Here is a 24665-nt window from a genome sequence, read left to right as displayed (position 1 = left end):
AAAAATGCCCGTGTTTATTGCGCAATCTTATGACACCGGTCAAGAGTTATAATATGTACAATGCGCACAGTAAAAAGCTTAAAACACTGCCGACATGCGCTGAACATGCATGCTACGACAAAAATCACTTTACAGTATCGCCGATTCCATTACTGCTGTGAAGGGCGTGGTTCAACGAGCTACCGGGTTTTTGGGCGAACCGAGCGGGCATAAACAGTTGATTTCCCAGGTTGCGAAGAAGCAGGTTCTGGAGTCGCGGAAAGCGCCACGACTGGAAGCGTGACAGCAGAGTCTGTCGTAGATGCAATGGTGATGCCTTCTGACGTAGTCGCAGTCGGTGGTGCCTCGGTACCAAGAATTGTTGGAGCTGCTGCAAATGGCGGGGCTGAAGTGATTTCTACGCTGGTCGGAGCTGCAGTGAACCTAGCTGGCCGTACGGAGACTGCGCCCACGGTCGCAGGAGACGTAGAAGCTCCAAGCTGTTTTGGTACAGATTTCGGCAGAGTCCTTGCATTAGATTCGACGAAAAGCGGGGTGGGGGCCTTGGTTCCAGGCGATGTTACGGTGGCCGTGCTTGCCTGCTCACGGTGTACAGGACCAAAAGTGGACTCGTCCGTCGAAGTCGCCAGGGCAGTGAAGGGGTCAGCGCGCGGATCCAGGGAACCTAGGGTAGGGGCCGTGGTGGCAACAGTGCTTGTAAAATCTATAGTAGACAATGTAGCACGAGCAGTCCTCTCGGCGAGTGTGGCTGCGCTTGGCAACGTGGACTGCGATACCAGTGTTGTAGTATCGACTGCGAGACGGGTTGTGGACGAGACCTCTTGAATGGAAGCAGGCAGATCAGTGGATGAAATAGTGAAGGAGTTGGCACGCAGATTCAGGGGACCTAGGGAGGAGCTTGTGGTGTGAGCAGTCGCTGCCCTGGTATACAACGTAGCATGAGTAGACGTCAGGGGGCTTGTTACGGGGGGCTCTGGCACCGTCGCTGTAGTATCTGTAACCGGGACTGCTACATTGCTTTTTGAGGAGACCTCTTCAGGGAAGAAAGCAGGCATATCGGTCGAAGCAATTGTCGAAGTCGCGATGGGAAAGGTGTCGGCGCGTGGAGCCGGGACACCGAGAGTGGGAGCAGGAGCGCCGAGTGTGCTAACCACCACAGGAGCGAGCGTCGATCGCTTTGTTGTCAGGGCGGGAGCGAGTTGTCGCATCAGTAAGGACTGCCGGACGTGCTGGGACCGAAGCAGTGCTCATCGGTTGATGGTCGAGCTTTTTTGATGACCGCTATATGAGGCAGTGAAGAGCTGTGCTGAAGACTAGTGGCACCGGGGTCTTGGTGAGCAGTGCGGTTAAGCCAAACAGATGCGTTCTGTAGGAGGGCCACCACCGGGTTGACGACCCTACCGAAGACGTGACTAAGGGAAGTTGCGATATTGCTACCGACATGGTTGTTCTGCTGGTGCCCGGGGCCAACTTGGTGCTGGTGAGCGTTGGAGAACTGACCCTGTCCTTGATGTACTGCATGTCCATGGGCTTGGGGAACATGACCAGCGTGCGAGCCATGGTGCGCTGGCAAAGCGTGACTGGAATGCCCTTGTGCCTGGGCTGATATGATGTAGCCATGATGGCGCGGCTGCTGTGCCGGGTGGCTTTGCACGAAGTCAAAGGTTCGTACTGTAAGATTTTCAGCCTGCACTGCAAGCAGGCATACGGCCAACAGAAAGGGTGACACGGGCTTCATCTTGACCGGATGAAAAAACCTGGGAACATGCAACAAAAGATATGCTATTACCAAAGCATGTACACAATTCACATGCTAAAACGAACTACTGGGAAGAGCGACGGCACACTATAGAATATAACAGAATACAATCCTACCTTTCTACCACGCTGATCTTTACAGGAATGGCGTGAGCAAGGATTTGGCTGACATGTTTTATAGCTGGTTTATAGCCACTTACTCGCGCCCTATTGGTCGACCGTAAAAGCGCTGTGGCGTCATCTGCCTCAAGAATAGCGTGAGTTTCTTTGTCCTCGTTGAACGTAAAGGCAATAGATAAAATGCCAAGTTCTCGTGAATAAAAGCAGTAAAAGTATAAATAGCGTCACGTGATCGGGCGTCTGCACAGGTGCTAGGTCGCAGCTGTTCACGCGCAATGGCTCAGAACGTGTTCTTGAAAAACGTCGCAGCGATTGATCGTACTGATAGCTGCTATTGCATTGCTGATAAGCTTGGTGAATGATGTAAGAATGTGTGGGGTGATCTTGGCTTCTGCAATAAACGCTGTGACGTCATAGCAGGAGAAGACCACGTAAGATGTTGGAACCGAAACAATTAGATGAACACCTGGCCCCTAATCACGCCTGTTTGCCTTATCATTACAAGTGTTTCGGTTACTTCTAAAAATCTATTATAAAAGAAAGATGAGGTTGCCCTGAATGAGAGCTTTCTAGTCAGCTTTGTGGCAGTAGCGTGAGTGGAACGGAACAAAGTAAAGGAAAGACAGTGACGATTATGATGACGTCATGCCATCATGCCCTTAAATGGACCAGGAATGTTAATCGATAAACTGAATTTATCTTCCCCCTGTTTATCACTTCCTTTTATTCGCTTGCTTTACCTCCTAAAACCATGATATTGTCATGAGCGGCGAGGTTGGGGCGAGCGGGACTGACGGCGCTGGGGCGATGGTGAGCGGCTGATCCGGTTTTCCCTAGGAGGACGTTCAGCACCTGAGGCCTCAGGATGGAATGACGGGGCATATGGTGCACGGTCCGGGCGATTGTAAGTGTTTGGTCGATAGGACGGTGGGCCAGCGGCTGCGGCAATGGCGGGTGATATGTCCAATCCTAGAGCACGTGAAGCAGATGGGCCGGTCATCAGGTGTGCGCCAATCGGCTGGATTTCGATAACGTGGCCTGAAGGTCGTGTTCGGTGTAGCAGCAGCGATGACAGGGTAGACCGGGTTGGTAGCACCATTACCGTTATCAAAGGTGGGTAAAATGCCCATATTCGCGACCTCTTGGCGAACAACGGCCTGAATTAGCGAAATCGGAGCCAGGTTGTTGCTTTGCATACCGTCATGAGGGGTAACGGGTGCCATGGCCTCGAGTTCTCGACAGACGATCCTGGTGACGTTTTCTAGGAGCTTGCGCTTGCCGAAGCGTGGCTAAACCTTCGCAGGAGGACGTGGCAGCCGTATTGGGAAGTCGGTCGAAGCGGTGAGTGATACGTTGACTTTTGGCCAGCTCAAAACGACGACATTCAGCGATGACCGACTCCACCGTTGAGCAGTTCTTACACAGTAGCAGATTGAATGCGTCATCGGCTATGCCTTTCAGTACGTGGCCCACTTTGTCCACTTCAGGCATGTCCTTGTCGACCTTGTTGCACAGAGACAACACGTCCTGAATATACGAGATGTACGGCTCCGTGGACGTCTGAGCACGAATTGCGAGCTCCTGCTTGGCCGCTAGTTGTCGTGCGATAGGTCTCCCAAATAGATCGCGTAATTTCTGCTTACAGATGTCCCAACTCGTCAGATCTGCCTCATGTGTCTCGAACCAGAGTAGCGCAGTGCCCCGCAAATAGAAGATGAGATTCGCCAGTATTATGGTCGGGTCCCACTTGTTAGTGCGGCTGACGCGCTCATACATTGCCAGCCATGCATCGACGTCCACGCCGCTTGTGCCGTTGAATGTCCCGGGATCACGAGGGTGCAAGAGAATGACCGGTGACGGGTCTTGCTCACACTGAATCGCTTGGTCGGTCAATGTGGTGGCAGCAACGCGTCGTCCGCTGCGAAGATCCAGTTCCCGGTGTTGTAGCGAGCGTACCCCGCACGTCCACCAAAGAGGTTACGGGGAGAATATATATACAATGGATATATTTACAGGGTAAGGCGCACAACGCTGCAGCAATCGTTCAGGAGAGCGCGTGCACACAAGAAAACCACGCGTCGTCGTCATCGTCCAAGCACCGACCACAGGATCGCCGCTCGTGACAATATGATTATTAGGCACGCCGTAGTGGGGGACTCTGCATTAATTTCGATCTCGTGGGGTTCTCTGAAATGCACCCAGTGCCCGGTACACGGGCGTGTTAGCATTTCGCCACCATCGAAGTGAGACCGCCGTGGAAGAGGTTAATCGTTTCCTATTTTGCCTCAATTGTGACTATCAAATTCACTCACTTTTCTTACCCGCGACATGCTTTGCAACGAACCCTACAATGAATTTCTTTACTGCAAGCCGCAGTTACAGCTAGAAAATGGATCTATCCTGATGAGAAAAAGAAATTAAGTTTTACGTGCCAAAACCACGAAATGATTATGAGGCACGTCGTGGTGAGGGACTCAGGAATAATTTTGACTACCTATGATTTGTTAACCTGCACCTAAATCTCAGTACACGAGCATCCCTCCCCCCCCCCCCCCCCCTTTCGACATGCAACCGCTGTGGCCGGGTCGAGCCCGCGACCTCGAGCGTAATAAAGTGGATTCCCATACGTGGCTGCTATTGGTAGCTGTGGTCGACTACGTAGCGTAGATAACGCGGCCGCCGCGGGATGCCACCACGAGTCCACCGGCTAAGTGAACTGCGGCTCGCGGAGGACAACCGCGTTTGGCTTACGTTGGAAGTCGTGGCGTTGGAATTGGAAGTCGTGGCGTCTACGTTAACATCCACGTCCGCGTCCTTTCGACTTCGATTCCTTCGACTTTTCCTTCGATTCCTTCGACTTCGATTAACATCCGCGTCCTTTCAACTTCTTGGGAAAAATACTACGCCGCTGAGAGAGAATACTTACGTGCTGTCCGCAATGCCAAATGGTCCCTTTTCAACAATGACTTACCTAAAATGTTAACAGACAACCCCAAAAAATTTTGGAAAGTTATCAACCCTGGGAACACACGCACTATAACTCTTGTAAATGATGCGGGGGAAATCATGCCTGAAACTGAGTGCGCACTAATATTTAACAACGCATTTTCCTCAGTATTTTCTAATGATAATAACGTTCCATTGTCTAATGTTCCCTGCAACATAGCTTCTAGCATGCCGAGCGTGGTGTTTTATCCTGATGGTGTTTTGCGCATTATTGAAAACCTTAAACTTTCATCCTCAGCAGGTATAGATGATATAAACTCTAAACTGCTAAAAAATACAAAATATATTTCTTCATCATTTTTGTGTCTTATATTTTCTCAGTCACTTTCTACAGCCTCCATGCCTCGAAGGTGGGGAAGGTCGTTCCCATCTACAAGTCTGGTAATAAGAACACACCGCTAAATTATCGACCGATCTCTCTCACTAGCATTCCGTGCAAAATCATGGAACATGTCATCTACTCCCTGATCATGAATCACTTGGACGCCAATCAATTTTTTCATTCGGCACAGCATGGGTTCCATAAGGGCTTCTCTACCGAAACGCAACTAGCTTTGTTTCTACACGACTTGCATATAAACCTTGACTCTAACCAACAAACTGACGCTATTTTTCTGGACTATGAAAAGGCCTTTGACAAAGTTCCTCACCGCCACTTACTACTAAAACTTTCTTCTTTGAACTTGCACAGTGACGTACTCAAATGGCTCGAAGCATTCCTTACTGATCGCTACCAATTCGTTTCTATAAATGACAAATCATCCACTCTACTCCCTGTAACTTCTGGTGTCCCGCAGGGATCAGTTCTCGGTCCTCTTCTCTTTTTAATTTATATTAATGACTTACCCCTACATGTATCTTGCAAGATACGAGTTTTTACTGATGACTGCGTGATTTGCCATCCAGTTTCTAATGCTACTGACGAAAACACCTTACAACAAAGTCTTAACAACGTGCAGTCTTGGAGTGAACAATGGTTAATGACTCTTAATCCCAACAAATGTAAGCATATATCTTTTACCCGCCGCCGTAACCCTTTCCTGTCCTCTTATACAATAGTAAACGTTCCCATAGAATCAGTAGAATCATTTAAGTACTTGGGCGTAACACTTTCTCATGATCTCAGTTGGGGTACGCATATTTCCAACATACTTTCATCAGCTAACAGAACTTTTGGCTTCATGAGACGACACTTGCGTGACGCCCCGCAGAACGTAAAACTCCTAGCTTTCAAATCCCTTATCAGACCGAAAGTTGAATACGCATCACCCATCTGGAATCCATATCAAGTCTATCTTGTTAACGCGCTCGAGTCCTTTCAGAACCGCGTCGTCAGATACATCCATTCATCATACTCATATGACGTAAGCGTATCATCCTTAAGAGCAAAATCTGATCTCCAGCCCCTTGCACGTCGTCGCGCTACGGACATCCTTTGCCTCTTTCATAAGTTTTTTTACAGTTCCCTAATTCACGAGCCATATATCACACCACCCGCACGCATATCGCTACGAACTGGGCACCCATTACAAGTCTTACGGCCACGCTCCCATACAACTACCTTTTCTTCGTCTTTTTTTTCCCGCACAGCATCAGACTGGAACGCCCTTCCCCACCACGTGGCTGAAATCACTTGCCCGACATCGTTCTTCGAAAATGTGTCTTTGTTGGCTGAAAAATAATCAGCTTTTTTCACTGGCATTTTTCCCCCTTCTTTCTGTTTTTATGCACTTGCGAAATGTAGCTTTCTTGTAGTTTTCTGAATACCTGTGTTTCTGTTGCATCAACTGTACCCACCCCTTATGTAATACCCCTAGCAAAGGGGTCTTTAAGGACCTAAATAAAGTTCGTACTCACTCACTCACTAAGGAAATAAAACTGAACTGAACTGAACTGAACACAATGAAATTTGAACTGCGCACCACGGTGAGATTTAGAAGGCGGAGCGTTGTATCCCCGCCCCACTCCGCCGTAGCCTTCGCAGTGCAAGGCATTGAAGAAAGAACGGGAGTACTGCGGAGGCCGTGTTTGATTACCAATAACTCTGCTTCCGCTGAACGCATTGAAGTACTTTTTGCGACAAAGTATTTCTGAAATAGCCTATTTTCAATTCAAACGCCTTTCTCCACTTTGATAAAAAGTGACTCAGGGCCCCTTTAAGCTACGGTAGCGGGTTTGCTCTTGATCATCCGTTCATTCGTTCACTCGTTCGTTCGTCCGTCGGTCCGTCTCGCTTTCGTTCAGGCGGCGCACCACTTCGAAGACGGCGCCTAAAATTGGAAGACGCTTAAGCTTTACCTTTAAGCGTGGAACGCGATAACATTCAAAGATCCCTGACTGGTTTTTCACGCCCCCCGGCAACTGCAGCTTATGTAAGCGTAAGGTTTACCGTGAAATGTCACTGCCACTCGATCACCGCTAGCACAATTAAAACGTTCCTCTCACTTATCGCACAGATTACACAATGACTTCAGCTACGCCCGTGTCTACGGCACCACTAATACTTTTAACTACTCGTCACTACCGTGTGTCATACGACTGTGGAATGATCTTCCAAACAGTATCGCCCTTCAGCGTAATCACGTTAAATTTCGTGAGCATCTCATCAACCATTTCTGGTTGATGCAGTTGCATTAAGTTCTGTTTGTTATCCCAACTCGTACCGGTAAACTGCGTAGTCTGTTTCACTACGCTTCATTCGATCTGCCCAACACGCTGTTGAATTTCTTTTATGTGTTTCAAATTTGCCTATTCATGTGACATACATATGACTATATAGTTTTGTACTTGGACATTTTTTTTTTGTGTTGTTCATTTTGTTCTTTGTTCTTACTTTGTATCGCCCCCCCCCCCCTTACACAATGCCTCTGCGAGGCCTGTAAGGTACTTGTAAATAAATAAATAAATAAATAAATAAATAAATAAATAAATAAATAAATAAATAAATAAATAAATAAATAAATAAATAAATAAATAAATAAATAAATAAATAAATAAATAAATAAATAAATAAATAAATAAATAAATAAATAAATGCTTGCGGCGACCGCTATGCATGAAGGCGAGCTTTCTGGTAGAAACGCGGCCTCTTGCGTGGGCCAATCCCGGACGTTGCGCACAGCCGCGCCAAAAAATTACATAATTTTCAGGTTTCTGTTATTGTTTCGCACTTTTAATATTTCAGCCTGAGAAGATTTAACAGAAAAGGCATCCGCTGTCGCTGTTTTATTTCATGACATTTGTTTGTGGGTGGTCATTCTCCAAATTCCGAGGAATAACTTTGCCAAGAATGAAAGACAAGGTATGAGCAACTTTAGTGACAGAATGGTGTGGCAATACAACCCGCATATACCGCATGTCATATAGCAAGGCGTCGAATATACATATACCTAAATATATACGGGAATTTTCACTCATGGTACGCCGGCGGCGACGCCGTATTTTTTTCGACACGGGGGCCCTTAACGCTGCCGCGTTAAAAGATGAGCAGCAGAAGACATCGCTCTCGATCACTAAAAAGCACATAAACTTTAGCGATAGAACGAGAATTAACGGCATGTTGCTCTTGGCTCCTTTCATTTTGAGCCACACCATTTTAGTGTTTTCTTCTGCACACTGTGACCCCGACGTCCATCCTTGGAGTCTCGTGGGCCGCTTCCTTCTACTATAGGGCACGTTCTTCCTTTTTCCTGTTGCCAAAAGCTTCAGCTGCAGCAAAGAATTAACGCTGCGTCCGATGCCGCCAAATGCGGGCTGCATGTGGGCGGAGGTGCTTGCCCTCATGGTCCAGTCCGCACCATCAGTGTTTTTCTTTAAATTATTTTCAAGCACAAAAGGTTTCCAGCGGAAATCGCTGACAACGACAGAAAGGGACGGCGACACACGCTGGACTAGCAACTGAATATTTCATATTCTTGTTCCACATTATGTATAACACGGGACAACCATTTCTGAGCTCTTTTTAATTTTTTTATTTTGTCACACTGATTATTCGTTTCTTAGGGTGAGAGACCGCGTTTGCGCATATACCCTTTTCTTTTTCTGTTAGTGGTATCAATGGTGTACTGATGCATGATTTGCCGGCTTCCGACAATGGCCAATTTCGCGCGTCAGCTTTTCTTTGCTCTATTCTAAAATCTTGGTGTGGTGAAATTGTACGGTCTAATGGCGATGATGGAAGGTGAGATGCCCGGCGGAGATTCCTTCCAAAGATGCTGCATGTTGTCTCATTTTGGCCAAAGTGCGGAAAATTAACAATAAACATTCAGTTCGCTGTCAAGCGTGTGTCGTCGTCCCTTTCTGTTCCTTTTTCATTGCCTTCTACCGAAAACAGGTCGTGCTATACGTGCTATGTCGCCCGCAGGAAATCGCGGCCGGCTAGTCGCTGCCTCAACTGAATGAATTAAAACACCGCAGAGGTGGGCGTAACCAACAGGGTACCTGTGCCAAAACGGTCTATCACCCTAAGAAACGAAAAGTTGACAGTCACTTAGCATACGCTAAAGAGGAAGAAGGGGAAAGCCTGCCCGTTCACGAGACATTCATTACATTACTTGAGATTTTCATTCTAATGTTTTGTTTCTTCCTACTACTTGTTTTATCCCACGAAAGGTTGTGGATTAGATGCAATAATTACATGTGTCTTAATTAACTTCGCCCTAATTAACACCCAAGGTCGCGAGTTCGACTCCCACCAAAGGTCGTTGGTTCGAGTGCCGTAATTAACTCTATCTTAATTAACTGTGCCTTAGTTCGCTTCGCCTTAATTAACACCAGAGGTCGAGGGTTCGACTTTCGACGTTCGCGACGGCAATCGGAATCCAAATTGGAGATACGGCCGGTTCGCTCATATCTACAAGTCGGTCCGACTCCCACCAAAGTTCGTGGATTCGAATTCCTTAATTAACTCTATCGTAATTAACGTTGCCTTAGTTAACACAACAGGGAGTGCTGACGCTTCTTCGTCTCGGCTTCAGGCTTTCTTATAGAGAAATTAATGGCCTAATTCGTTCTTATTAACACCAAATGTCGTGTGTTCCACTCCGACCAAAGGCTGTGGGTCCTAATTAAATTCGCCTTAATTAACACCACAGGGGTGGGTTCGACTCCCACCAAAGATCGAGGATTCGACTCCTTATGAATTTTATAATAATAATAATAATAATAATAATAATAATAATAATAATAATAATAATAATAATAATAATAATAATAATAATAATAATAATAAGATGCTGAAGGCGCGCACTGGGCAGCGAGGGCGAACAGTTCCTCCCACATGCAGGCCGCATTTTGTGACATCGGGCACAGCGTTAATTTGCTAGCAGCTGAACGTTTTGCCGCAGGAAAAAAAAATTCAACGACTATTACGATACTCCATAATGCGAAATTTAAGCGAAGCCCTATACGTGTTTCCATTTCGCGATATATTGGCTGGCGCGGACAATCTGTCTCGTGCGGCACGTTGCAAACGGAGCGAAGTGTTTCGCCATTGCCTCGCTAATATGGAGACGACGCGAGCCAGCGCGGGGGCGACGTGCGATTCACAGCAGCCGGCGCGCCGACAGACCTACCAGACGACGCGCGCTACTCTGGCGCCATCGCGTAGCCATCGACGCCGCAATACACTTTTTACGCGACAGCGTTAAGGCGGCGGTCCCACTCCGGCAGCACGCGCCCCACGTTTTCAGTACTTTCGGAGCAACCGTGGCGGCTCTTCTAGTTAAGATATAAAGTGGGGGTATATACCATAAAAAATCTTAATCCTTGTAGATTCCAAATATATATAATATAAAGAAATTGATTATTGTGATTTAGAAATAAATGTTCAAGAACAAGCATGGGATACATGATTTTTGCGAACTGTGTCTCAGTTGTGACCATATTTAGGAGAAACTACCGCATGTACTGCATTGCGGCTTGCACTGTAGCTTTAGGACATATTTATCTAATTCCTAGACGTTAACCTTTTTTGTTAAAAGGCGATTTTCTATAACATAAATTTGAACGACATTGCAATTATTACGAAGATTTCAGCAAAAATGGAACGCTGAAGGAATTCGTTCAGTTTTCATTCAAGTTTGAGGACACTGATTGCTACGACAAAGGGCACTCTATTTCATATTTCTCCCATTTATTATACTTCTAAAAGCTTGGTGCATTGTTGCTGTTAATTGTTTTTCTTATTGTGTACCCGTAATTGGCATTGTCTTTATTTTGTTTTGTTTCTTTCTACTCATGCTACGATTAAAAAAATAATCAAAGGCATTGTATTTATTTTGTTTTGTCCCTTTCCACTCACGCTACGATTAAAAAAATAATCAAAGCCCCTTTTTTACAGAAAGATGGTTGAACGCGAAGCTTTCTCCCATGCAAACTGAATCAAAGTCTAAAGCCAACGACCACGCAACGAACCGAAGAAATGCTAAGCGATCTGATGCGGTGAATATGTGATTTGATTGCTTGTTTAGGATTGTGTTTTTTGAACGTTGAAGTTGAATGAAGACACATTTCGTTAAGTTGCATAGCCTTCATTTTAGATCATGTAGCCGTTGATTACACACACACACTCACACTTTTACGGACGACTCTACACTTGCCCAGTATTGCCTTGTGATCGCTGTGGTAGACGGTCAGAGGCTCTGCCGTTGCCGATACACGAGATTGGCCTTACGGGCACGATCGCGCTCGCGCTTACGTTTGCGTACGGCAGTCTCTTCTGCCGTGCGCTGCACCCGAGACCTACGCATGGTGACGGCCGGGAATGCATTGCGTGACACGCGTAATGCAATGCAGATATATACAGTTCATCTGGGTAGCGTGGCGTTGCAGTTCCCATTGTTCTTATCGGTACGACTGAGAATGTAAACTGTAGAGTTCTACGATACGTATGTCGTACGCCGTTGTTCTATTGTGTGCGCAGATAGTTCCATTGTGTAAGTTGGCTTTCCTGCAGCGCGTTTTCGGCGCTCACGCACGAATCAGTGCTACATAGAAAGATTTGCTTTAAATCCTCTCCTTGAGGACAAACCTCATCTTTCCTTTATAATATATTCTTAGAAATAACCCAAACATTGAACATAAGGCAAACAGGAGTGAATAGAGGCCTGGTGTCCATTTAATCGTCTCGGCTGAAACATCTCAGGTGACTATTACGCCACAGCGATTATTGCAAAAGCCAAGATCTTCCCGCAATATCTTACATAATTCGCCAAGCTTATCATCAATGCAATAGCAGCTATCAGCATGATCATTCGCTGCGACGTCTTTCAAGAACATGTTCTGTGGCGTTACGCTTGAACAGCTGTGACCTAGCACCTTTGCAGACGCCCGATCATGTGACGCTACTTGTTCTTTTACGGCTTTTATCCACGAGAACTTGAAATGTTATCTATTGCCTTTACGTTCCACGAGGACAGAGCAACTCACGCTATTCTTGAGGCAGATGACGCCACAGCACTTCTGAGTCGACCAATAGGGTGCGAGTAAGTGGCATTAAACCAGCTGTAAAACATGTGAGCCAAATCCTTGCGGCCGCCATTCCTGGAAAGATCAGAGCAGCGGAAAGGTACGATGATCTTCTGTTCTATTCTATAGTCTGCAGTCGCTGCTCCAAGTAGTTTATTTTTGTGCATTGTGTGCATGTATTAATAATAGCATCTCTTTTGTTACATGTTCCCAGGTTGATTCACCCCGTCAAGATGAAGCCCGTGTCCCTATTTCTGTTGGCCGTTTGCCTGCTCGCGGGGCAGGCTCAATACCTTGCAGCACGGACCTTCGACTTTATGCAAAGCCACCCGGCACAGCTGCCGGGCCATCATGGCTACAGCATATCAGCCCAGGCTCAAGGGCACTCCAGTCACGCTTTGCCAGCGCACCATGGCTCGCACGCTGGTCATGTTCACCAAGCCCATGGGCATGTAGTACATCAAGGACAGGGTCGGTTCTCTAACGCTTACCAGCACCAAGTTGGCCACGGGCATCAGCACAATCGCCACCACCACTTTGCAGTGACTCCATCCGCAACAACGCCGGTGGCATCGAAAGCGAACCCAGCCTTGATGTGCCGCGTCGTCAAAGTTCCTGTTGATACCACGGTTCCCGCTGCGCCGCTGACGTCGCACTCCGGCTCATACGGAGTCGGTAGCCATATCGCCACTTCCATCGGGAAGGTCAACCCGGTGATGGCCCTCCTACAGAACGCATCTGCCACTAGTCTTCAAAACACCTCTGTGCCCCATACAGTGGTTATCCAAAAGAAGCTGGCCGTCATCACAAAGTTCGGCCATCAACCGATGACCACTGCTTCCGTCCCAGCACGTCCGTCAGTCCTTACTGATGCGACAACTGCGCCCAGTCTGGAAATGGCAGTTCCAAGCACGGGGGTAGCGAAGGCGACAACTCGATCCCGCCCGACGACAAAGATATCGACGCTCGCTCCTGTAGTGGTTAGCACACTTGGCGCTCCTGCTTCCACTCTAGGTGTCCCGACTCCGCTCGCTGACACCTTTCCTGTCCAAGCTACCACAATTGCTTCGACCGATATACCTGCTTCCGTTCAACAAGAGGTCTCGTCAACAACCCGGGTCGCAGTTCGGCTCAATACTGGTGTGGATTCTACCCCACTGGTATCGCAGTCACCCTTGCCAATCACAGCTGCACCCTCCGAGACGTCTGCTCGTGGTTCAGTGTCGACTATGGCTTTCACAAACGCTGTTGCCACCACGGCCACTGCCCTAGGTTCCCTGGATCCGCGCGCTGCCCCCTTCACTGCCCTGGTGACTTCGACGGACGAGTACACTTTTGGTCCTGTACATCGTGAGCAGGCAAATACGGCCACCGTAACACCGGCTGGAACCAAATCCCCCACCCCGCTTTTCGTCGAATCTAATGCAGGGACTGTGCCTACATCTGCACCAAAACAGCTTGGAGCTTCTCCGGCGACCGTGGGCGCAGTCTCCGTACGGTCAGCTAGGTTCACTTCAGCCCCGCCCTTTGCAGCAGCTCCAACAATTCCTGGTACCGAGGCACCACCGACTGCGACTACGGCAGAAGGCATCACCGTCGCAACTACGACAGACTCTGCTGTCACGCTTCCAGCCATGGCGCTTTCCGCGACTTCCGAACCTGCTTCTTCGAAACCTGGGAAGTCAACTGTCATTTATGCCCGCTCGGCTCGCCCCAAAACCCGGTAGCTCGTTGAACCGTGACCTTTCCAGTAGTAATGGCATCAAGGATAATGTAAAGTGATTTTTGTAGTAGCTGATATTTCAGGGTATGTTTGCAGAGTTTTAAGAATTTTACTGTGCGCATTGTACATGTTATAAATTTTGACCGGTGTCCTAAGATTGCGCAATAAACACGGGCATTTTATCGCAGATGCTTGCCTTGCCTTGCTTCGTGCGTGCGTCGCACAGCAGTTCACGTTGCATAAGGGCAACTGAACTCGCTGCGCGTAGCCCGTTCATCCATAACAGGTCGACTTCAACGCAGCAAACTTAGCAGCATCATTTGTCATCTGGCATTTGCTCTATATTTACTTCATTTCGCTAAGTCAACATAGTACTCGGCTCCTGTGTTAATGTCAGATGCTCCACACTTGCTTTGGATGTGCCCTGAAATGCGGGCGATACCACTTAAATTTTAAAGAAAGGCCGGACTGAAGCTAGACGTGCCTTAACACTGCTCCAGTTTGGTGACGGACAATAAGTTTGAAGATACAGAATTCCCCAAAATCAAGTGGTTTCAAATAAGGCCTGCATATAGTGTCTTATTCTTTATGAGGCGGGTATATGCGGCGGTCTTATATGGACTAATGAAACAAATAGTTCTAATTTCATATAATTAAACGCCAGTGTTGTTCGAGACATCGTGATGCAGATGGTAGTTAGATTTTCCTCTTCCAGGCAGCCTCAGCTACACTCTAGTGCCTCTAGAATACTATAGGCATTCCAAATGGCACTTTAAAGAACTGCTTCATACGGTTTCAATTCGAAGTTGTAGTGAACCATTGGGTTTCACGAACAATGCATGCCTCGTTGGAATGCAATAACGAAAGTCTGTTTCTTCCTTTGCGGGAGCTGTCTGCCATATTGCCGATAAAAGCCGCTGCAGGCTACTAAGAAAGATTCCATCGCTTGCAATGGCTTGGCTCTTCATCTTTATAACCACGAAACTTTTTTTTCAAGTGACTGCTATACCATACATGACGCAAAGTTGTGTTAACAGCCATTAACAATGCTTTTTCTTGGTGGCAGTTTGCGGGAGCGGTGAAAGTAGTAGTAAACGTTTTCATACCAAATGTGCGCCCAACTCTTCAATTTAAGCATGATTACAGTGCCCACATTAGAGTAGCACAACTCGCCAGCGCAATTTGAAGCTTGAGGAAAGCTTCGCAGGCAGTATCGTATTCTAACACAGTGATTTATATGTGAAGTTGACATCAAATACAAAGATTGCTGTTCCGTGTAAAACATGTCTGTCATAACTAAGTACTAAGAGAATGCTATGTTTCGAGCGAAACATCATACAAAGTTTTCCATGCTGAATTTGCAAACATTCTTCTTACGCAATCTTTATGGACAGACACGCGGCAACTCTCCATTGCAAAAGCAGTAGACTCCTGCAAATCTACATAGCTTACCTATGTTATACCTAGCAGCAGATTTTCACGATAAACGCAGTTTCGAAAAAAAAAAAAGCTCCAGTTTAAGCGTGACAGCTGACAGCAGCCAAACTATCGTCGAGGAAGTACGGCTGGCGCACCCAATACTCCGAGCATGCCCAAAGTGAGCGAGCGCACGCGGGAGCCGAGCGAGCCGGAGCCAGTGGCGTTCTGGCCGTGACGTCAGTCACGAGAGGGCGCCACTCCAACTTCTCGCCGCTAATAGCGCGCTTTCTTGGGGGGAATACAGTGTCTTGAATTGGGTGTGCATGCAGTTTCTACGGCTGCGAAGCCAGACTTCATTAGGACGTGGATATATAATGGCCTTTAACGCGCTGCGTGCGGTTAAGCTACACCGGCAAAAAGTGGACTTTCTGGAGTCTAACGTCATTGCACGGCCAGCGTGACCAGGGGCGTTTGGCGGGCTGTGACGTCGCCGGCTCGGGCATACAACGTGTCCTATCTCACGCTGGAGCCGGCCTACCACAATGCACTATACGCGCTTCCGGCCTATAGACAGTTAAAGAGCGCAGAGTCTGCGCCTTTTCCAAGCGCCCTTTCTCTGATATGGCATTATTCGTTGCAAATAGATATCGGTACAGAATGCCAATGAATAAACTCTCAATGGAAATTATTTGTTCATTTGCATAGCATACCACTCCCGTAGGCTATACAAGAATAACCGGGCTGTACGGAATAAAAAGGGCACGTTCTTACGTCCTTCGTCAATAGTGCAGAAAAGAAAGGCGTAGCGTGATTACGCATGAGTGACAGAGAGTCGCGCATGCCACGCAAACTACTTGTGCGGACCAGACCCCTTTACAGAACTTATAATATAGAAAGTAAAGAGGGTGAGCCATGGGTATGAGGAAACAGCAGCATCGTGAAAAGGTAATGAATAAATGTCGAACATGGCCGAATCTCCTCCCAATTTAGCTAAGAGACGAACGGTCGCTCCTAGATTTGTTCTCGGTGTACTTTCTGTATTATGATTGAATCAGGAATGCGAAAGAACAAAATTAATCTAACTCTGCGCAATCGTGCAAACACGCATTACTCAATATTGCGGAGCTGAGTGCATCTTTTAGTCACACGTGGCATTCGGCGCAACAAGACCTCATTTGTGATACAATCTCACTGATATAGGAACCGCTGAAATTGCGATTCAAGGGAGTCGGAGAAGATAATAACTATTTCAATAAAAAAAAAGAAAGAACCTACACTGCTCTCTGCCGATAGTGGTGCTATATGACAGGTAAGGGCATAATCGAGCGTGACAGCAGTGCCCACCTGATTATGTTCACAGCGCAACTCTCGTTTCCTGGGAGCCTACTGGAACACGCGCTATAGCGCATTCATCGCCTTCATTCTTATGTGCCGTGCTCCCATTAGCATCTGGCTTATTCCGTTTCTTTTAAGATGGTACAACAACAAGTCACATAAGCTACAACACTCAACTATACGTTGGCTAGCACCGTCATCACTGCCACAATGATGGGCTCACACGCACCTTCCTTCTGGAAGTCTTTCACGTGCACATGCGATAACAGTCGAGCCTCTCACTCGCTATGTCTCAGTGCTCTGGACAAAATGTTGACAGTCACTTAAGTATACTTACGTGATTTGAAGGCGAAAGCGTTAGGATTTGTCTAAGTTATCACCTTTAATTGAAACTCCACCTTAATCCACCTTGCTCTAATTTGTACCAAGCTAATTCACCTTAATCCACCTTAATTCACTTTAATCCACCTCAATCGACTTTTTCACACCACAATCCACTTTAATCCAATTTTGAGAGTGGGCCAGGTCGGTTTTTCGGTATGGGCCACGGCGTCCATCCGACACCGTGGCTGTTCACGGTCAGATTTCGCAGTGCGAGCCGCAGGAGGTCCAGCGCCGGGTATACGTGACGTTATCACTAGGTCAGGTGAGTTTTCTTGCCATCCGATGTTAACGCCGGATGCTCACCAGATTTTTCGCGTCATCGGGCATTTATAAGGTTTTCGCCTTAAAAAATGGTTAATCTCGCGTATAGATGTTTGTGCTACTCGGGTTACGAGAGGCGGCCCCTGGGAACGATAGTACGTAAGGTCAATTGAGGGTGCCTTCTTGAAAGGGAGGAAGAGATATGAGAATGAGAAAGAAATTGCGTTCTGGTGTTTCAAGAGAGAATAACGAAAGGAAAATCAACGTTTCCACCCTAGCAGCGACGCAATTAGCATCACATCAGCTATTGGACAGGTATCAGGATTGTAGTGACGTGTATACAATGACGGTTCTGTTAACAAATGAATTATGGCAGCCGCTTATGTTATACAATCCTTGCAGGTGAAGTAAGTTTGTCGGCTAGGACGCGCGTCGTCACCAATAGCGGACTTAGTGGCAATTCTCAAGCCACATATGTTTTCAAAACGTATGAGACACCAAAAAAGTGGGTAATTTGTAGACTCCTTATCAGCCTTAGCATTCTTGAAAATATTGATGACAACCAACCACATGTACGAATAAATAATGAAGAACTAAACAGTTTGACTCAAGCTACTGAAAGAAAACATAATTGCAGTGCATGGGTCCCGCGACGTGCTGGCATAGCGGACAACGAATTCGCGGACTCGCTCGCAAAAGCGGCCCATAAAGATGCAGAAACTCATATGATCTATTTTTCGCCAGTCGATAGGTGACGAAAACTAAAAGTAAGAATTCCCAGGCTCTATTATGGTATCCCTAAGACGACTTGAAGCGAAAGCCCAAGTGCCGATGTATTAAAGACGGACACATGACGCACACATCCCCCTTATATGGCTTAGTCTACTTCGCTTAGTCATCCATCTTAATTCGCTTATTCATCCTCTTAATTCACTAACTCATCCTCTTAATTCGCTCACTCATTCCTTTGATTCGATTAGTCTAATGCGCTTAGTCATCCTCTTGAATCGCTTAGTCGTCAGTCCTAATTATATTGCCTTTAACTCGCCTGAGTCATCCGCGTAATTCGCTTACTGACCCTCTTAATTTGCTTAGTCATCCACTTCATTCGGTTACTCATCCTCTGAATTCGCTTACCCATCCATCCTGCTTGCTTACGGGGGTATGAGCTGCTGATGACGATAGTTTAGGTACCATTCGTGTCGTCGATTCGTTTTCGCTCAAGGACTTTGAAGGTCGACTGAATGATGAGACATATAAGGCTTCCACCTTATAAAGCAGGAATTATATGTCAACCTGGTTTAGTCAATATAGTCAGGAATCGATCCTTTACACGAAGTGGACCCCCAAGTCAAATGCGAGCTGGATGTAGAACTTTTCTAAAAGTACCGAGGCACTATTTAATCGACTGCGCCTTACACTACATACACAAAGCTTTTTTCTATATCGCATAAAACGGGCTTCATCCCCGGCTTGCTCCTGTGGCAACGACGATGAAGATGCTCGACATCTACTCCTTGAATGCCCCGGACACGCTACGTGCAGACAGCAGCTAGAGCAACTACACTCCATTGATCCTCACTGACCATTATCAGTCGCAACATTGCTCGGCCCTTGGCCATCGAAAAGAAGACAGCGTAAATCACTGAACGCACTCGAAAATTTTTTTGAGGACACGAGCATCCTGAACGACTACTAGATGCTGCTCGGCATAGTAACCACAATGTAACCGCAACTTGCTTCCATTTTTTGGATTTAGGTGCTCTTGTTTATTATGTCTCATACTCTTTTAGATTCTGTGCTGCAGCTCACTGTTGACTGCCATATCTCCTTGCATGCGCTATTTTCTACATTCCTTGTCTGCTCATCTGTTAATTTTGGTCTTCGCCGACTGCATCTCGATCTTGTATGTAACTCTGCATACGCGCATGTATACGAACTCAGTGTAGTGCGACTTGCCTTCGCCTATTATATACAGGGAGCTCCTGATAGTTTTAACCAAGCTGTTCAACAAAAAATAACGAATAAAAAGACAAGGGATTGAGCGGAGGAAACAGTTTGCAAGAGCACGCGTTAAAATGTTTTTCGGAAGTTTTCGCCCCTGTAATTTGATCGCTCACCTTGAGGCCCGTGTTTCATATCACACAGTCTCCGTAATACATTCGTTGTCATACCGTCGTCCGGATGCTGTCGTGGTCGTTCCATCATCGTCACATTCCAGCTTCGTCATCCAATTCTCCTCATACCGTCGTCGTCGTCATGCCAGATTCGTCATACAGTTGTCGTCCCGCCATTGTTGTCATACATTCATCATCATCGCATTGTCTTCCGGGGGCCGTCATCATACTGTAGTCGTTCGGCCACCGTCCTTTCATAATCGTCATCTTATTGTCGTCATACCGACTTCGTCGTCTCAATGACGTCATTCCTTCGTGGCCCCATCGTTGTAACTGCTTGATCATCATACAGTAGCTGTCATATGTGCCATGCGTCGTAGTCAAGGCTGACACTGGCAAGCGAGTGTCATGGAAAAGTAAGTCGACCCCTAAGCAATGAATATCTCAGAATGACAATTACAGGCTGTAAGTAAATGTATCTTCCACAATAAGGTGTGTCATTGCGTTGCTTGAATGCTAATCGCATTAACGCCGATGGTAATCGTGAAATTGTTTCGGCCGGAACGTCTTTTCTCTGAAGTTTTCGTTCCTGTAATTGGACCACTGACCCTGAGGACCATGTTTCCAGCGTCTGATCTAAATGGGCACAGAGTCCAACTGCAAACTGTACGAGTTGGAATCTGCTGTATATGGTAAAAAAAGCGCTAACTACACGTACAAGACACATTTCTGTGTGTCTCTTGTTGTGTCTGCTTTCGTTCACTATGTTTTTCACTATGCACTAAATTGGCACTGGCGTACCACAACATAACAGCACACGCGCTCTTGGAAACGCGCAGAGCTTATGGACTAGACTGTGCAGGGCACATTGGGCTAAAGCAAGCGTTGATACAGGCTCGCATCTATTATCGTTCAAGATGTGCCATTTTCATTCTGTTCCTAGTGGACTACGTCAGTATTCTTTAGTTACGCACTCAAAGAGAAGGTGTCAATGAAAGAGAGGCTCAGGCGGAGCAATAGCCGGCCTCGATCGTCAGGTTAAACCCGCCTGTAGCTACAACACCCCCCACCACCCCTACCAGCCACATGGTCTCCTAGCCATCGCTGGACAGCTATAGCAGAGAAGTGTTACATTATCGCGCAAAAACGGGCTTAGCTAGCCACCTGCTGCTTCAGTACCCGGCCTTATAAAGACGGCCATGCCGACTGGGCATTTTTAGAGAATTGACCTGAAACATTTGTCTGTTAATGCTCAGATTTTCAAGTACGTTGCAGCGACGCCCGACATTCAATATTCAACACTATTTTCCAGTTTGAAGAATCAGCTTGCAATTTCACAGACGTTGATACCGCTCAGACTTGCGAAGCGGACACGACAGACCGATTGGCTTAATTCGCGAAATGATTTCAATATCACCGTTTCTGCAGACAGCAAGGGCGTCAAAAATAAGGTGGTGAAAATTAATCTGGAGCCCTCCACTACGGCGTGCCTCATAATCGGAACTCGTTTTGGCACGTAAAATCCCAGAAAGAAAAAGAATTTCGCTGCCTGCCACCGAGGGGGGAGGGGGGCGCACTTTAAAAGCACAGATATAGATGTCTTCGGTGCACCAGACGGTTGCCGGAAAAATATACGTCTCGCCGGCGACGCCTACCTATAAGCGCCGAAAATTTACCCCTCTGTACTGTTCGAGGTGCTGTGTTTGGCCAACAATGGTGATGAGGCATTGCCGCAGCCTCGGGCACCCACAGCCATAACCGTTGGACAAATAAAGTTTATTCCTATCCTATCCATTGCCGCAGCGCATGCCCGCAAGTGTACATGCGGCGCGCGATCGCTTTTTCGCTTTGCGAAGCGCCTACTCAGCAGTGGAACTGTACCTACATCTTTAAGGAAGCTGGCCAGTCAAGCTGGCGCGTTACGCATTGCCATGGAATGGCTCCAGCGTGATATGCCGCACCGCCGGCGTCAGAACCCGCCGCATGCCGTCGGTCAGGCTGACGGTCCATGACAGATTGTAGAAAGTCCACTTTTCGCAAGCGTAACGTAACAACGCGCGTGCGCACCATAGGCTGGTTGATATCCGCGCCCTATTCGACACCGACTTGGCAGCTTTAGAAACTGCATGCACAGCCAATTCATGACACGGTACTACTAAAACAGCGTGCAACTTGTTCGTTGTAGGCACTTTATTTTTAAACGCGTAGGTCAGTATCTTTTTCCTAGTTCTATATAAACAAAGTAAGCCATCTCCACGCTTCTAATGTCGCGCGAATTGTCTTAGAGTGTCTCCAATCAATATTATTAGCAGTCAAATAGAGGTGTAAAAATATTTGAGAAATTCGGTTTGCACAGAATACTCCTGTGAAACATGTGGAAGACGACATTTCATGAGTGCACCCTTTTAGGATAAAGTTTCGTCCTCTGTAGCAACTTGTTCATTTAGGTAGAGCGTTTTCAGCAAGTATTTTCCGAAAGCAGTATGAAGAATAAAAGGAAATCAAATAAAAGCTTCCAACTACGCATTTGGCAGGAATTGCAGTAATGTATCAGCAAATTTTATTGACCGTCAACCAACGAGTTTAGTGATCAGTTGCGTCTCGCTTTCGTCCAGACTTTCTGAAAACGTTTATTGCGATCACCCGCATTCCAGGTTTCATCCAAACCAAGTGCCGAGCATCTCGCGTTGCTAGAGAAGCCGAGCATAATGTATTACCGAAATGAATTGAGCATTGCAAACGTCCGATGGAAAATGATTCTGCTAAATTCACTGCGTCGAAGCGAATGGTATTGCATGAACGGGTTACGCACAGCGAGTTCGATGTCCTAGTACAACTTGAACTGATGTGCGACGCATGCATGTGGGAAGCAAGGAAAGGCAAAACATTGCGATAAAAATGGCCGTGTTTATTGCGCAATCTTAGGACACCGGTCAAGACTTATAACACGTGCAATGCGCACATTAAAATGCTCAAAACACAGCAGGCTTGTCGTGAACATGCATGGTACTACAAAAATCACTTTACATTATCGTTGATGCCGTTATTGCTGGAAAGGCAGTGGTTCAACGAGCTACCGGGTTTTTGGGCGTACCGAGCGGGCATTAATAACAGTTGTCTTCCCAGCTTCCGAAGAAGTAGGTTCGGGAGTCGGGGAAAGCACCACGGCTGGAAGCGTCACAGCAGAAGCTGTCGCAGTTGCGACGGTGATGTCTTCTGCCGTAGTCGCAGTGAATGGTACCTCGGTAGCGAGAATTGTTGGACCTGCAGGAGAGGGCGGGGCTGAAGTGAGCCTAGCTGGCCGTACGGAGACTGCACCCACGGTCGCAGGAGACGTAGAAGCTCCAAGCTGTTTCGGTACAGATTTCGGCACAGTCCGTGCATTAGATTCGACGAAAACCGGGGTGGAGGCTTCGGTACTAGCCGATGTTACGGTGGCCGTGTTTGCCTGCTCCCGATGTACAGGACCAAAAGTGGACTCGTCCACCGAAGTAACCAGGGCAGTGAAGGGGGCATCGCGTGGATCCAGGGAACCTAGGGTAGGGGCCGTGGTGGCAACAGTGCTTGTATAAGCCATAGTAGGCAATGTGCCACGAGCAGTCGTCTCGGTGGGTGCGACTGTCCCTGGAAAGTTTGGCTGCGATACCAGCGTGGTATCGACTGCGACACGGGTTGTTGACGAGACCTCTTGAGGAATGGAAGCAGGCAGGTCAGTCGATGGGACAGTGAACGAGTTGGCGCGTAAGTTCAGGTGACCTAGGGTGGAGGTTGTGGTGGGAACAGTCGGAGCCCTGGTAGACAAGGTAGCACGAGTAAACGTAACGGTGCTCGTTAAGGTGGACTCTGATGCCGCCGCTGTAGTATCTGCAACCTGGACTGCTACATTGCTTCTTGAGACATCTGCAGGGACTGAAGCAGGCATATCGGTCGAAGCCAAAATCGGAAAGGTATCGGCGCGTGGAGCCGGGACACCTAGAGTGGGAGCAGGAGCACCGACTGTGCTAACCACCACAGGAGCGAGCGTCGATAGCTTTGTCGTTGGACGGGAACGAGTTGTCGCCTCGGCCACTATGCTTGGAACTGCTGTTTCCAGACTGGGCGTGGTGGGCGCATCAGTAAGGACTGCCGGATCTGCAGGGACCGAAGCAGTGCTCATCGGTTGATGACCAAGCTTTTTCATTATGGCTAGCTTCTTTTTGATAACCGCTGTATGGGGCACATCAGAGCTGTGCTGAAGACTAGTGGCATTGGGATCTTGTTGAGCGGTGCGGTTCAGCCAAACAGATGCGTTCTGTAGGAGGGCCACCACCGGGTTGACGACCCTACCGAAGACGTGACTAATGGAAGTGGCGATGTGGCTACCGACATGCTGAATTCCGGATGAGCCGGAGTGAGACGCCGACGGCTCAGCAGGAACCATGGTATTAACAGGAACGTTGACGACGCGGCACATCAGGACTGGGACTGTGTTCACTTTCGAAGCAATGGGCGCACTCGCGGAATGAGTCGCTGTAGAGGGCTCGTGGTTGTGGTGATGCCCGTGGCCAACTTGGTGCTGGTGAGCGTTGGAGACCTGACCCTGATGTACATGCCCATGAGCTTGGTGAACATGACCAGTGTGCAAGCCATGGTGTGCCGGTAAAGCATGATCGTGGTGTCCCTGAGCCTGCGCTGACATACTGTAGCCATGATGGCCCTGCAGAAGTGCCGGGTGCCTGTGCACGAAGCCGAAGGTGCGTGAGGCAAGATCTTGCGCCTGCACCGCGAGCAGGCAAACGGCCAACACAAATAGGGACACGGGCTTCATCTTGACCGGGTGAATTGCCCTGGGAACATTGAACAAAGTAGACGCTGTTATGAATACATGCATACAATTTGTATAGGAAAAGAAACTATTACAAGAGCAATGGCAGACAATATAACAGAACAGAAGTTGGTCGTACCTTCCCGTTGCGCTAGTCCTTCCAGGAATGGCGTCAGCAACGATCTTGACGGCATGTTTTATGGCAGGTTTGGTGCCATTACACGCACCCTATTGGTCGACCGTAGAAGCACTGTGGCGTCATCTGCCTCAC

At 47.6% G+C, this 24665-nt stretch overlaps 2 protein-coding genes across 3 annotated transcripts; one reads left to right on the top strand and one right to left on the bottom strand.

The window, feature by feature from the left end:
* LOC119448754 (mucin-5AC) lies at nt 1-24665 on the bottom strand. Of its 2 annotated transcripts, none has more exons than XM_037711977.2 (3): nt 24534-24665; nt 23276-24416; nt 1-818 (listed from the first exon to the last, which is right to left on the bottom strand). In XM_037711977.2, exons 2-3 carry the CDS (start codon nt 24395-24397, stop codon nt 180-182), a joined length of 1761 nt encoding a protein of 586 aa, XP_037567905.2. In that variant the 5' UTR covers nt 24398-24416; nt 24534-24665; the 3' UTR covers nt 1-179. The 2 variants fall into 2 exon arrangements, with proteins under 2 accessions (XP_037567905.2, XP_049521794.1); XM_049665837.1 differs by having other exon boundaries at nt 1-886; nt 23347-24416.
* Nucleotides 12313-14255, top strand: LOC119448193 (uncharacterized). Its single transcript, XM_037711631.2, has 2 exons — nt 12313-12451; nt 12566-14255. Exon 2 carries the CDS (start codon nt 12585-12587, stop codon nt 14076-14078), a length of 1494 nt encoding a protein of 497 aa, XP_037567559.1. The 5' UTR covers nt 12313-12451; nt 12566-12584; the 3' UTR covers nt 14079-14255.

This window comes from Dermacentor silvarum, chromosome 4 (assembly GCF_013339745.2).
Source record: "Dermacentor silvarum isolate Dsil-2018 chromosome 4, BIME_Dsil_1.4, whole genome shotgun sequence".
NCBI classification, from domain to species: domain Eukaryota; kingdom Metazoa; phylum Arthropoda; class Arachnida; order Ixodida; family Ixodidae; genus Dermacentor; species Dermacentor silvarum.
This window is presented reverse-complemented; position numbering and strand designations above follow the sequence as displayed.

What these genes read in the sequence shown, in the direction of transcription:
- LOC119448193 (XM_037711631.2), top strand. Translation starts at nt 12,585, where the DNA reads ATGAAGCCCGTGTCCCTATTTCTGTTGGCCGTTTGCCTGCTCGCGGGG.
- LOC119448754 (XM_037711977.2), bottom strand. Translation starts at nt 24,397, where the DNA reads ATGAAGCCCGTGTCCCTATTTGTGTTGGCCGTTTGCCTGCTCGCGGTG. An exon ending in CTGCTTCCATTCCTCAAGAG is followed by an intron (nt 819 to 23,275) that starts GTCTCGTCAACA and finishes TCCATTCAAGAG; the next exon opens with GTCTCGTCCACAACCCGTCT.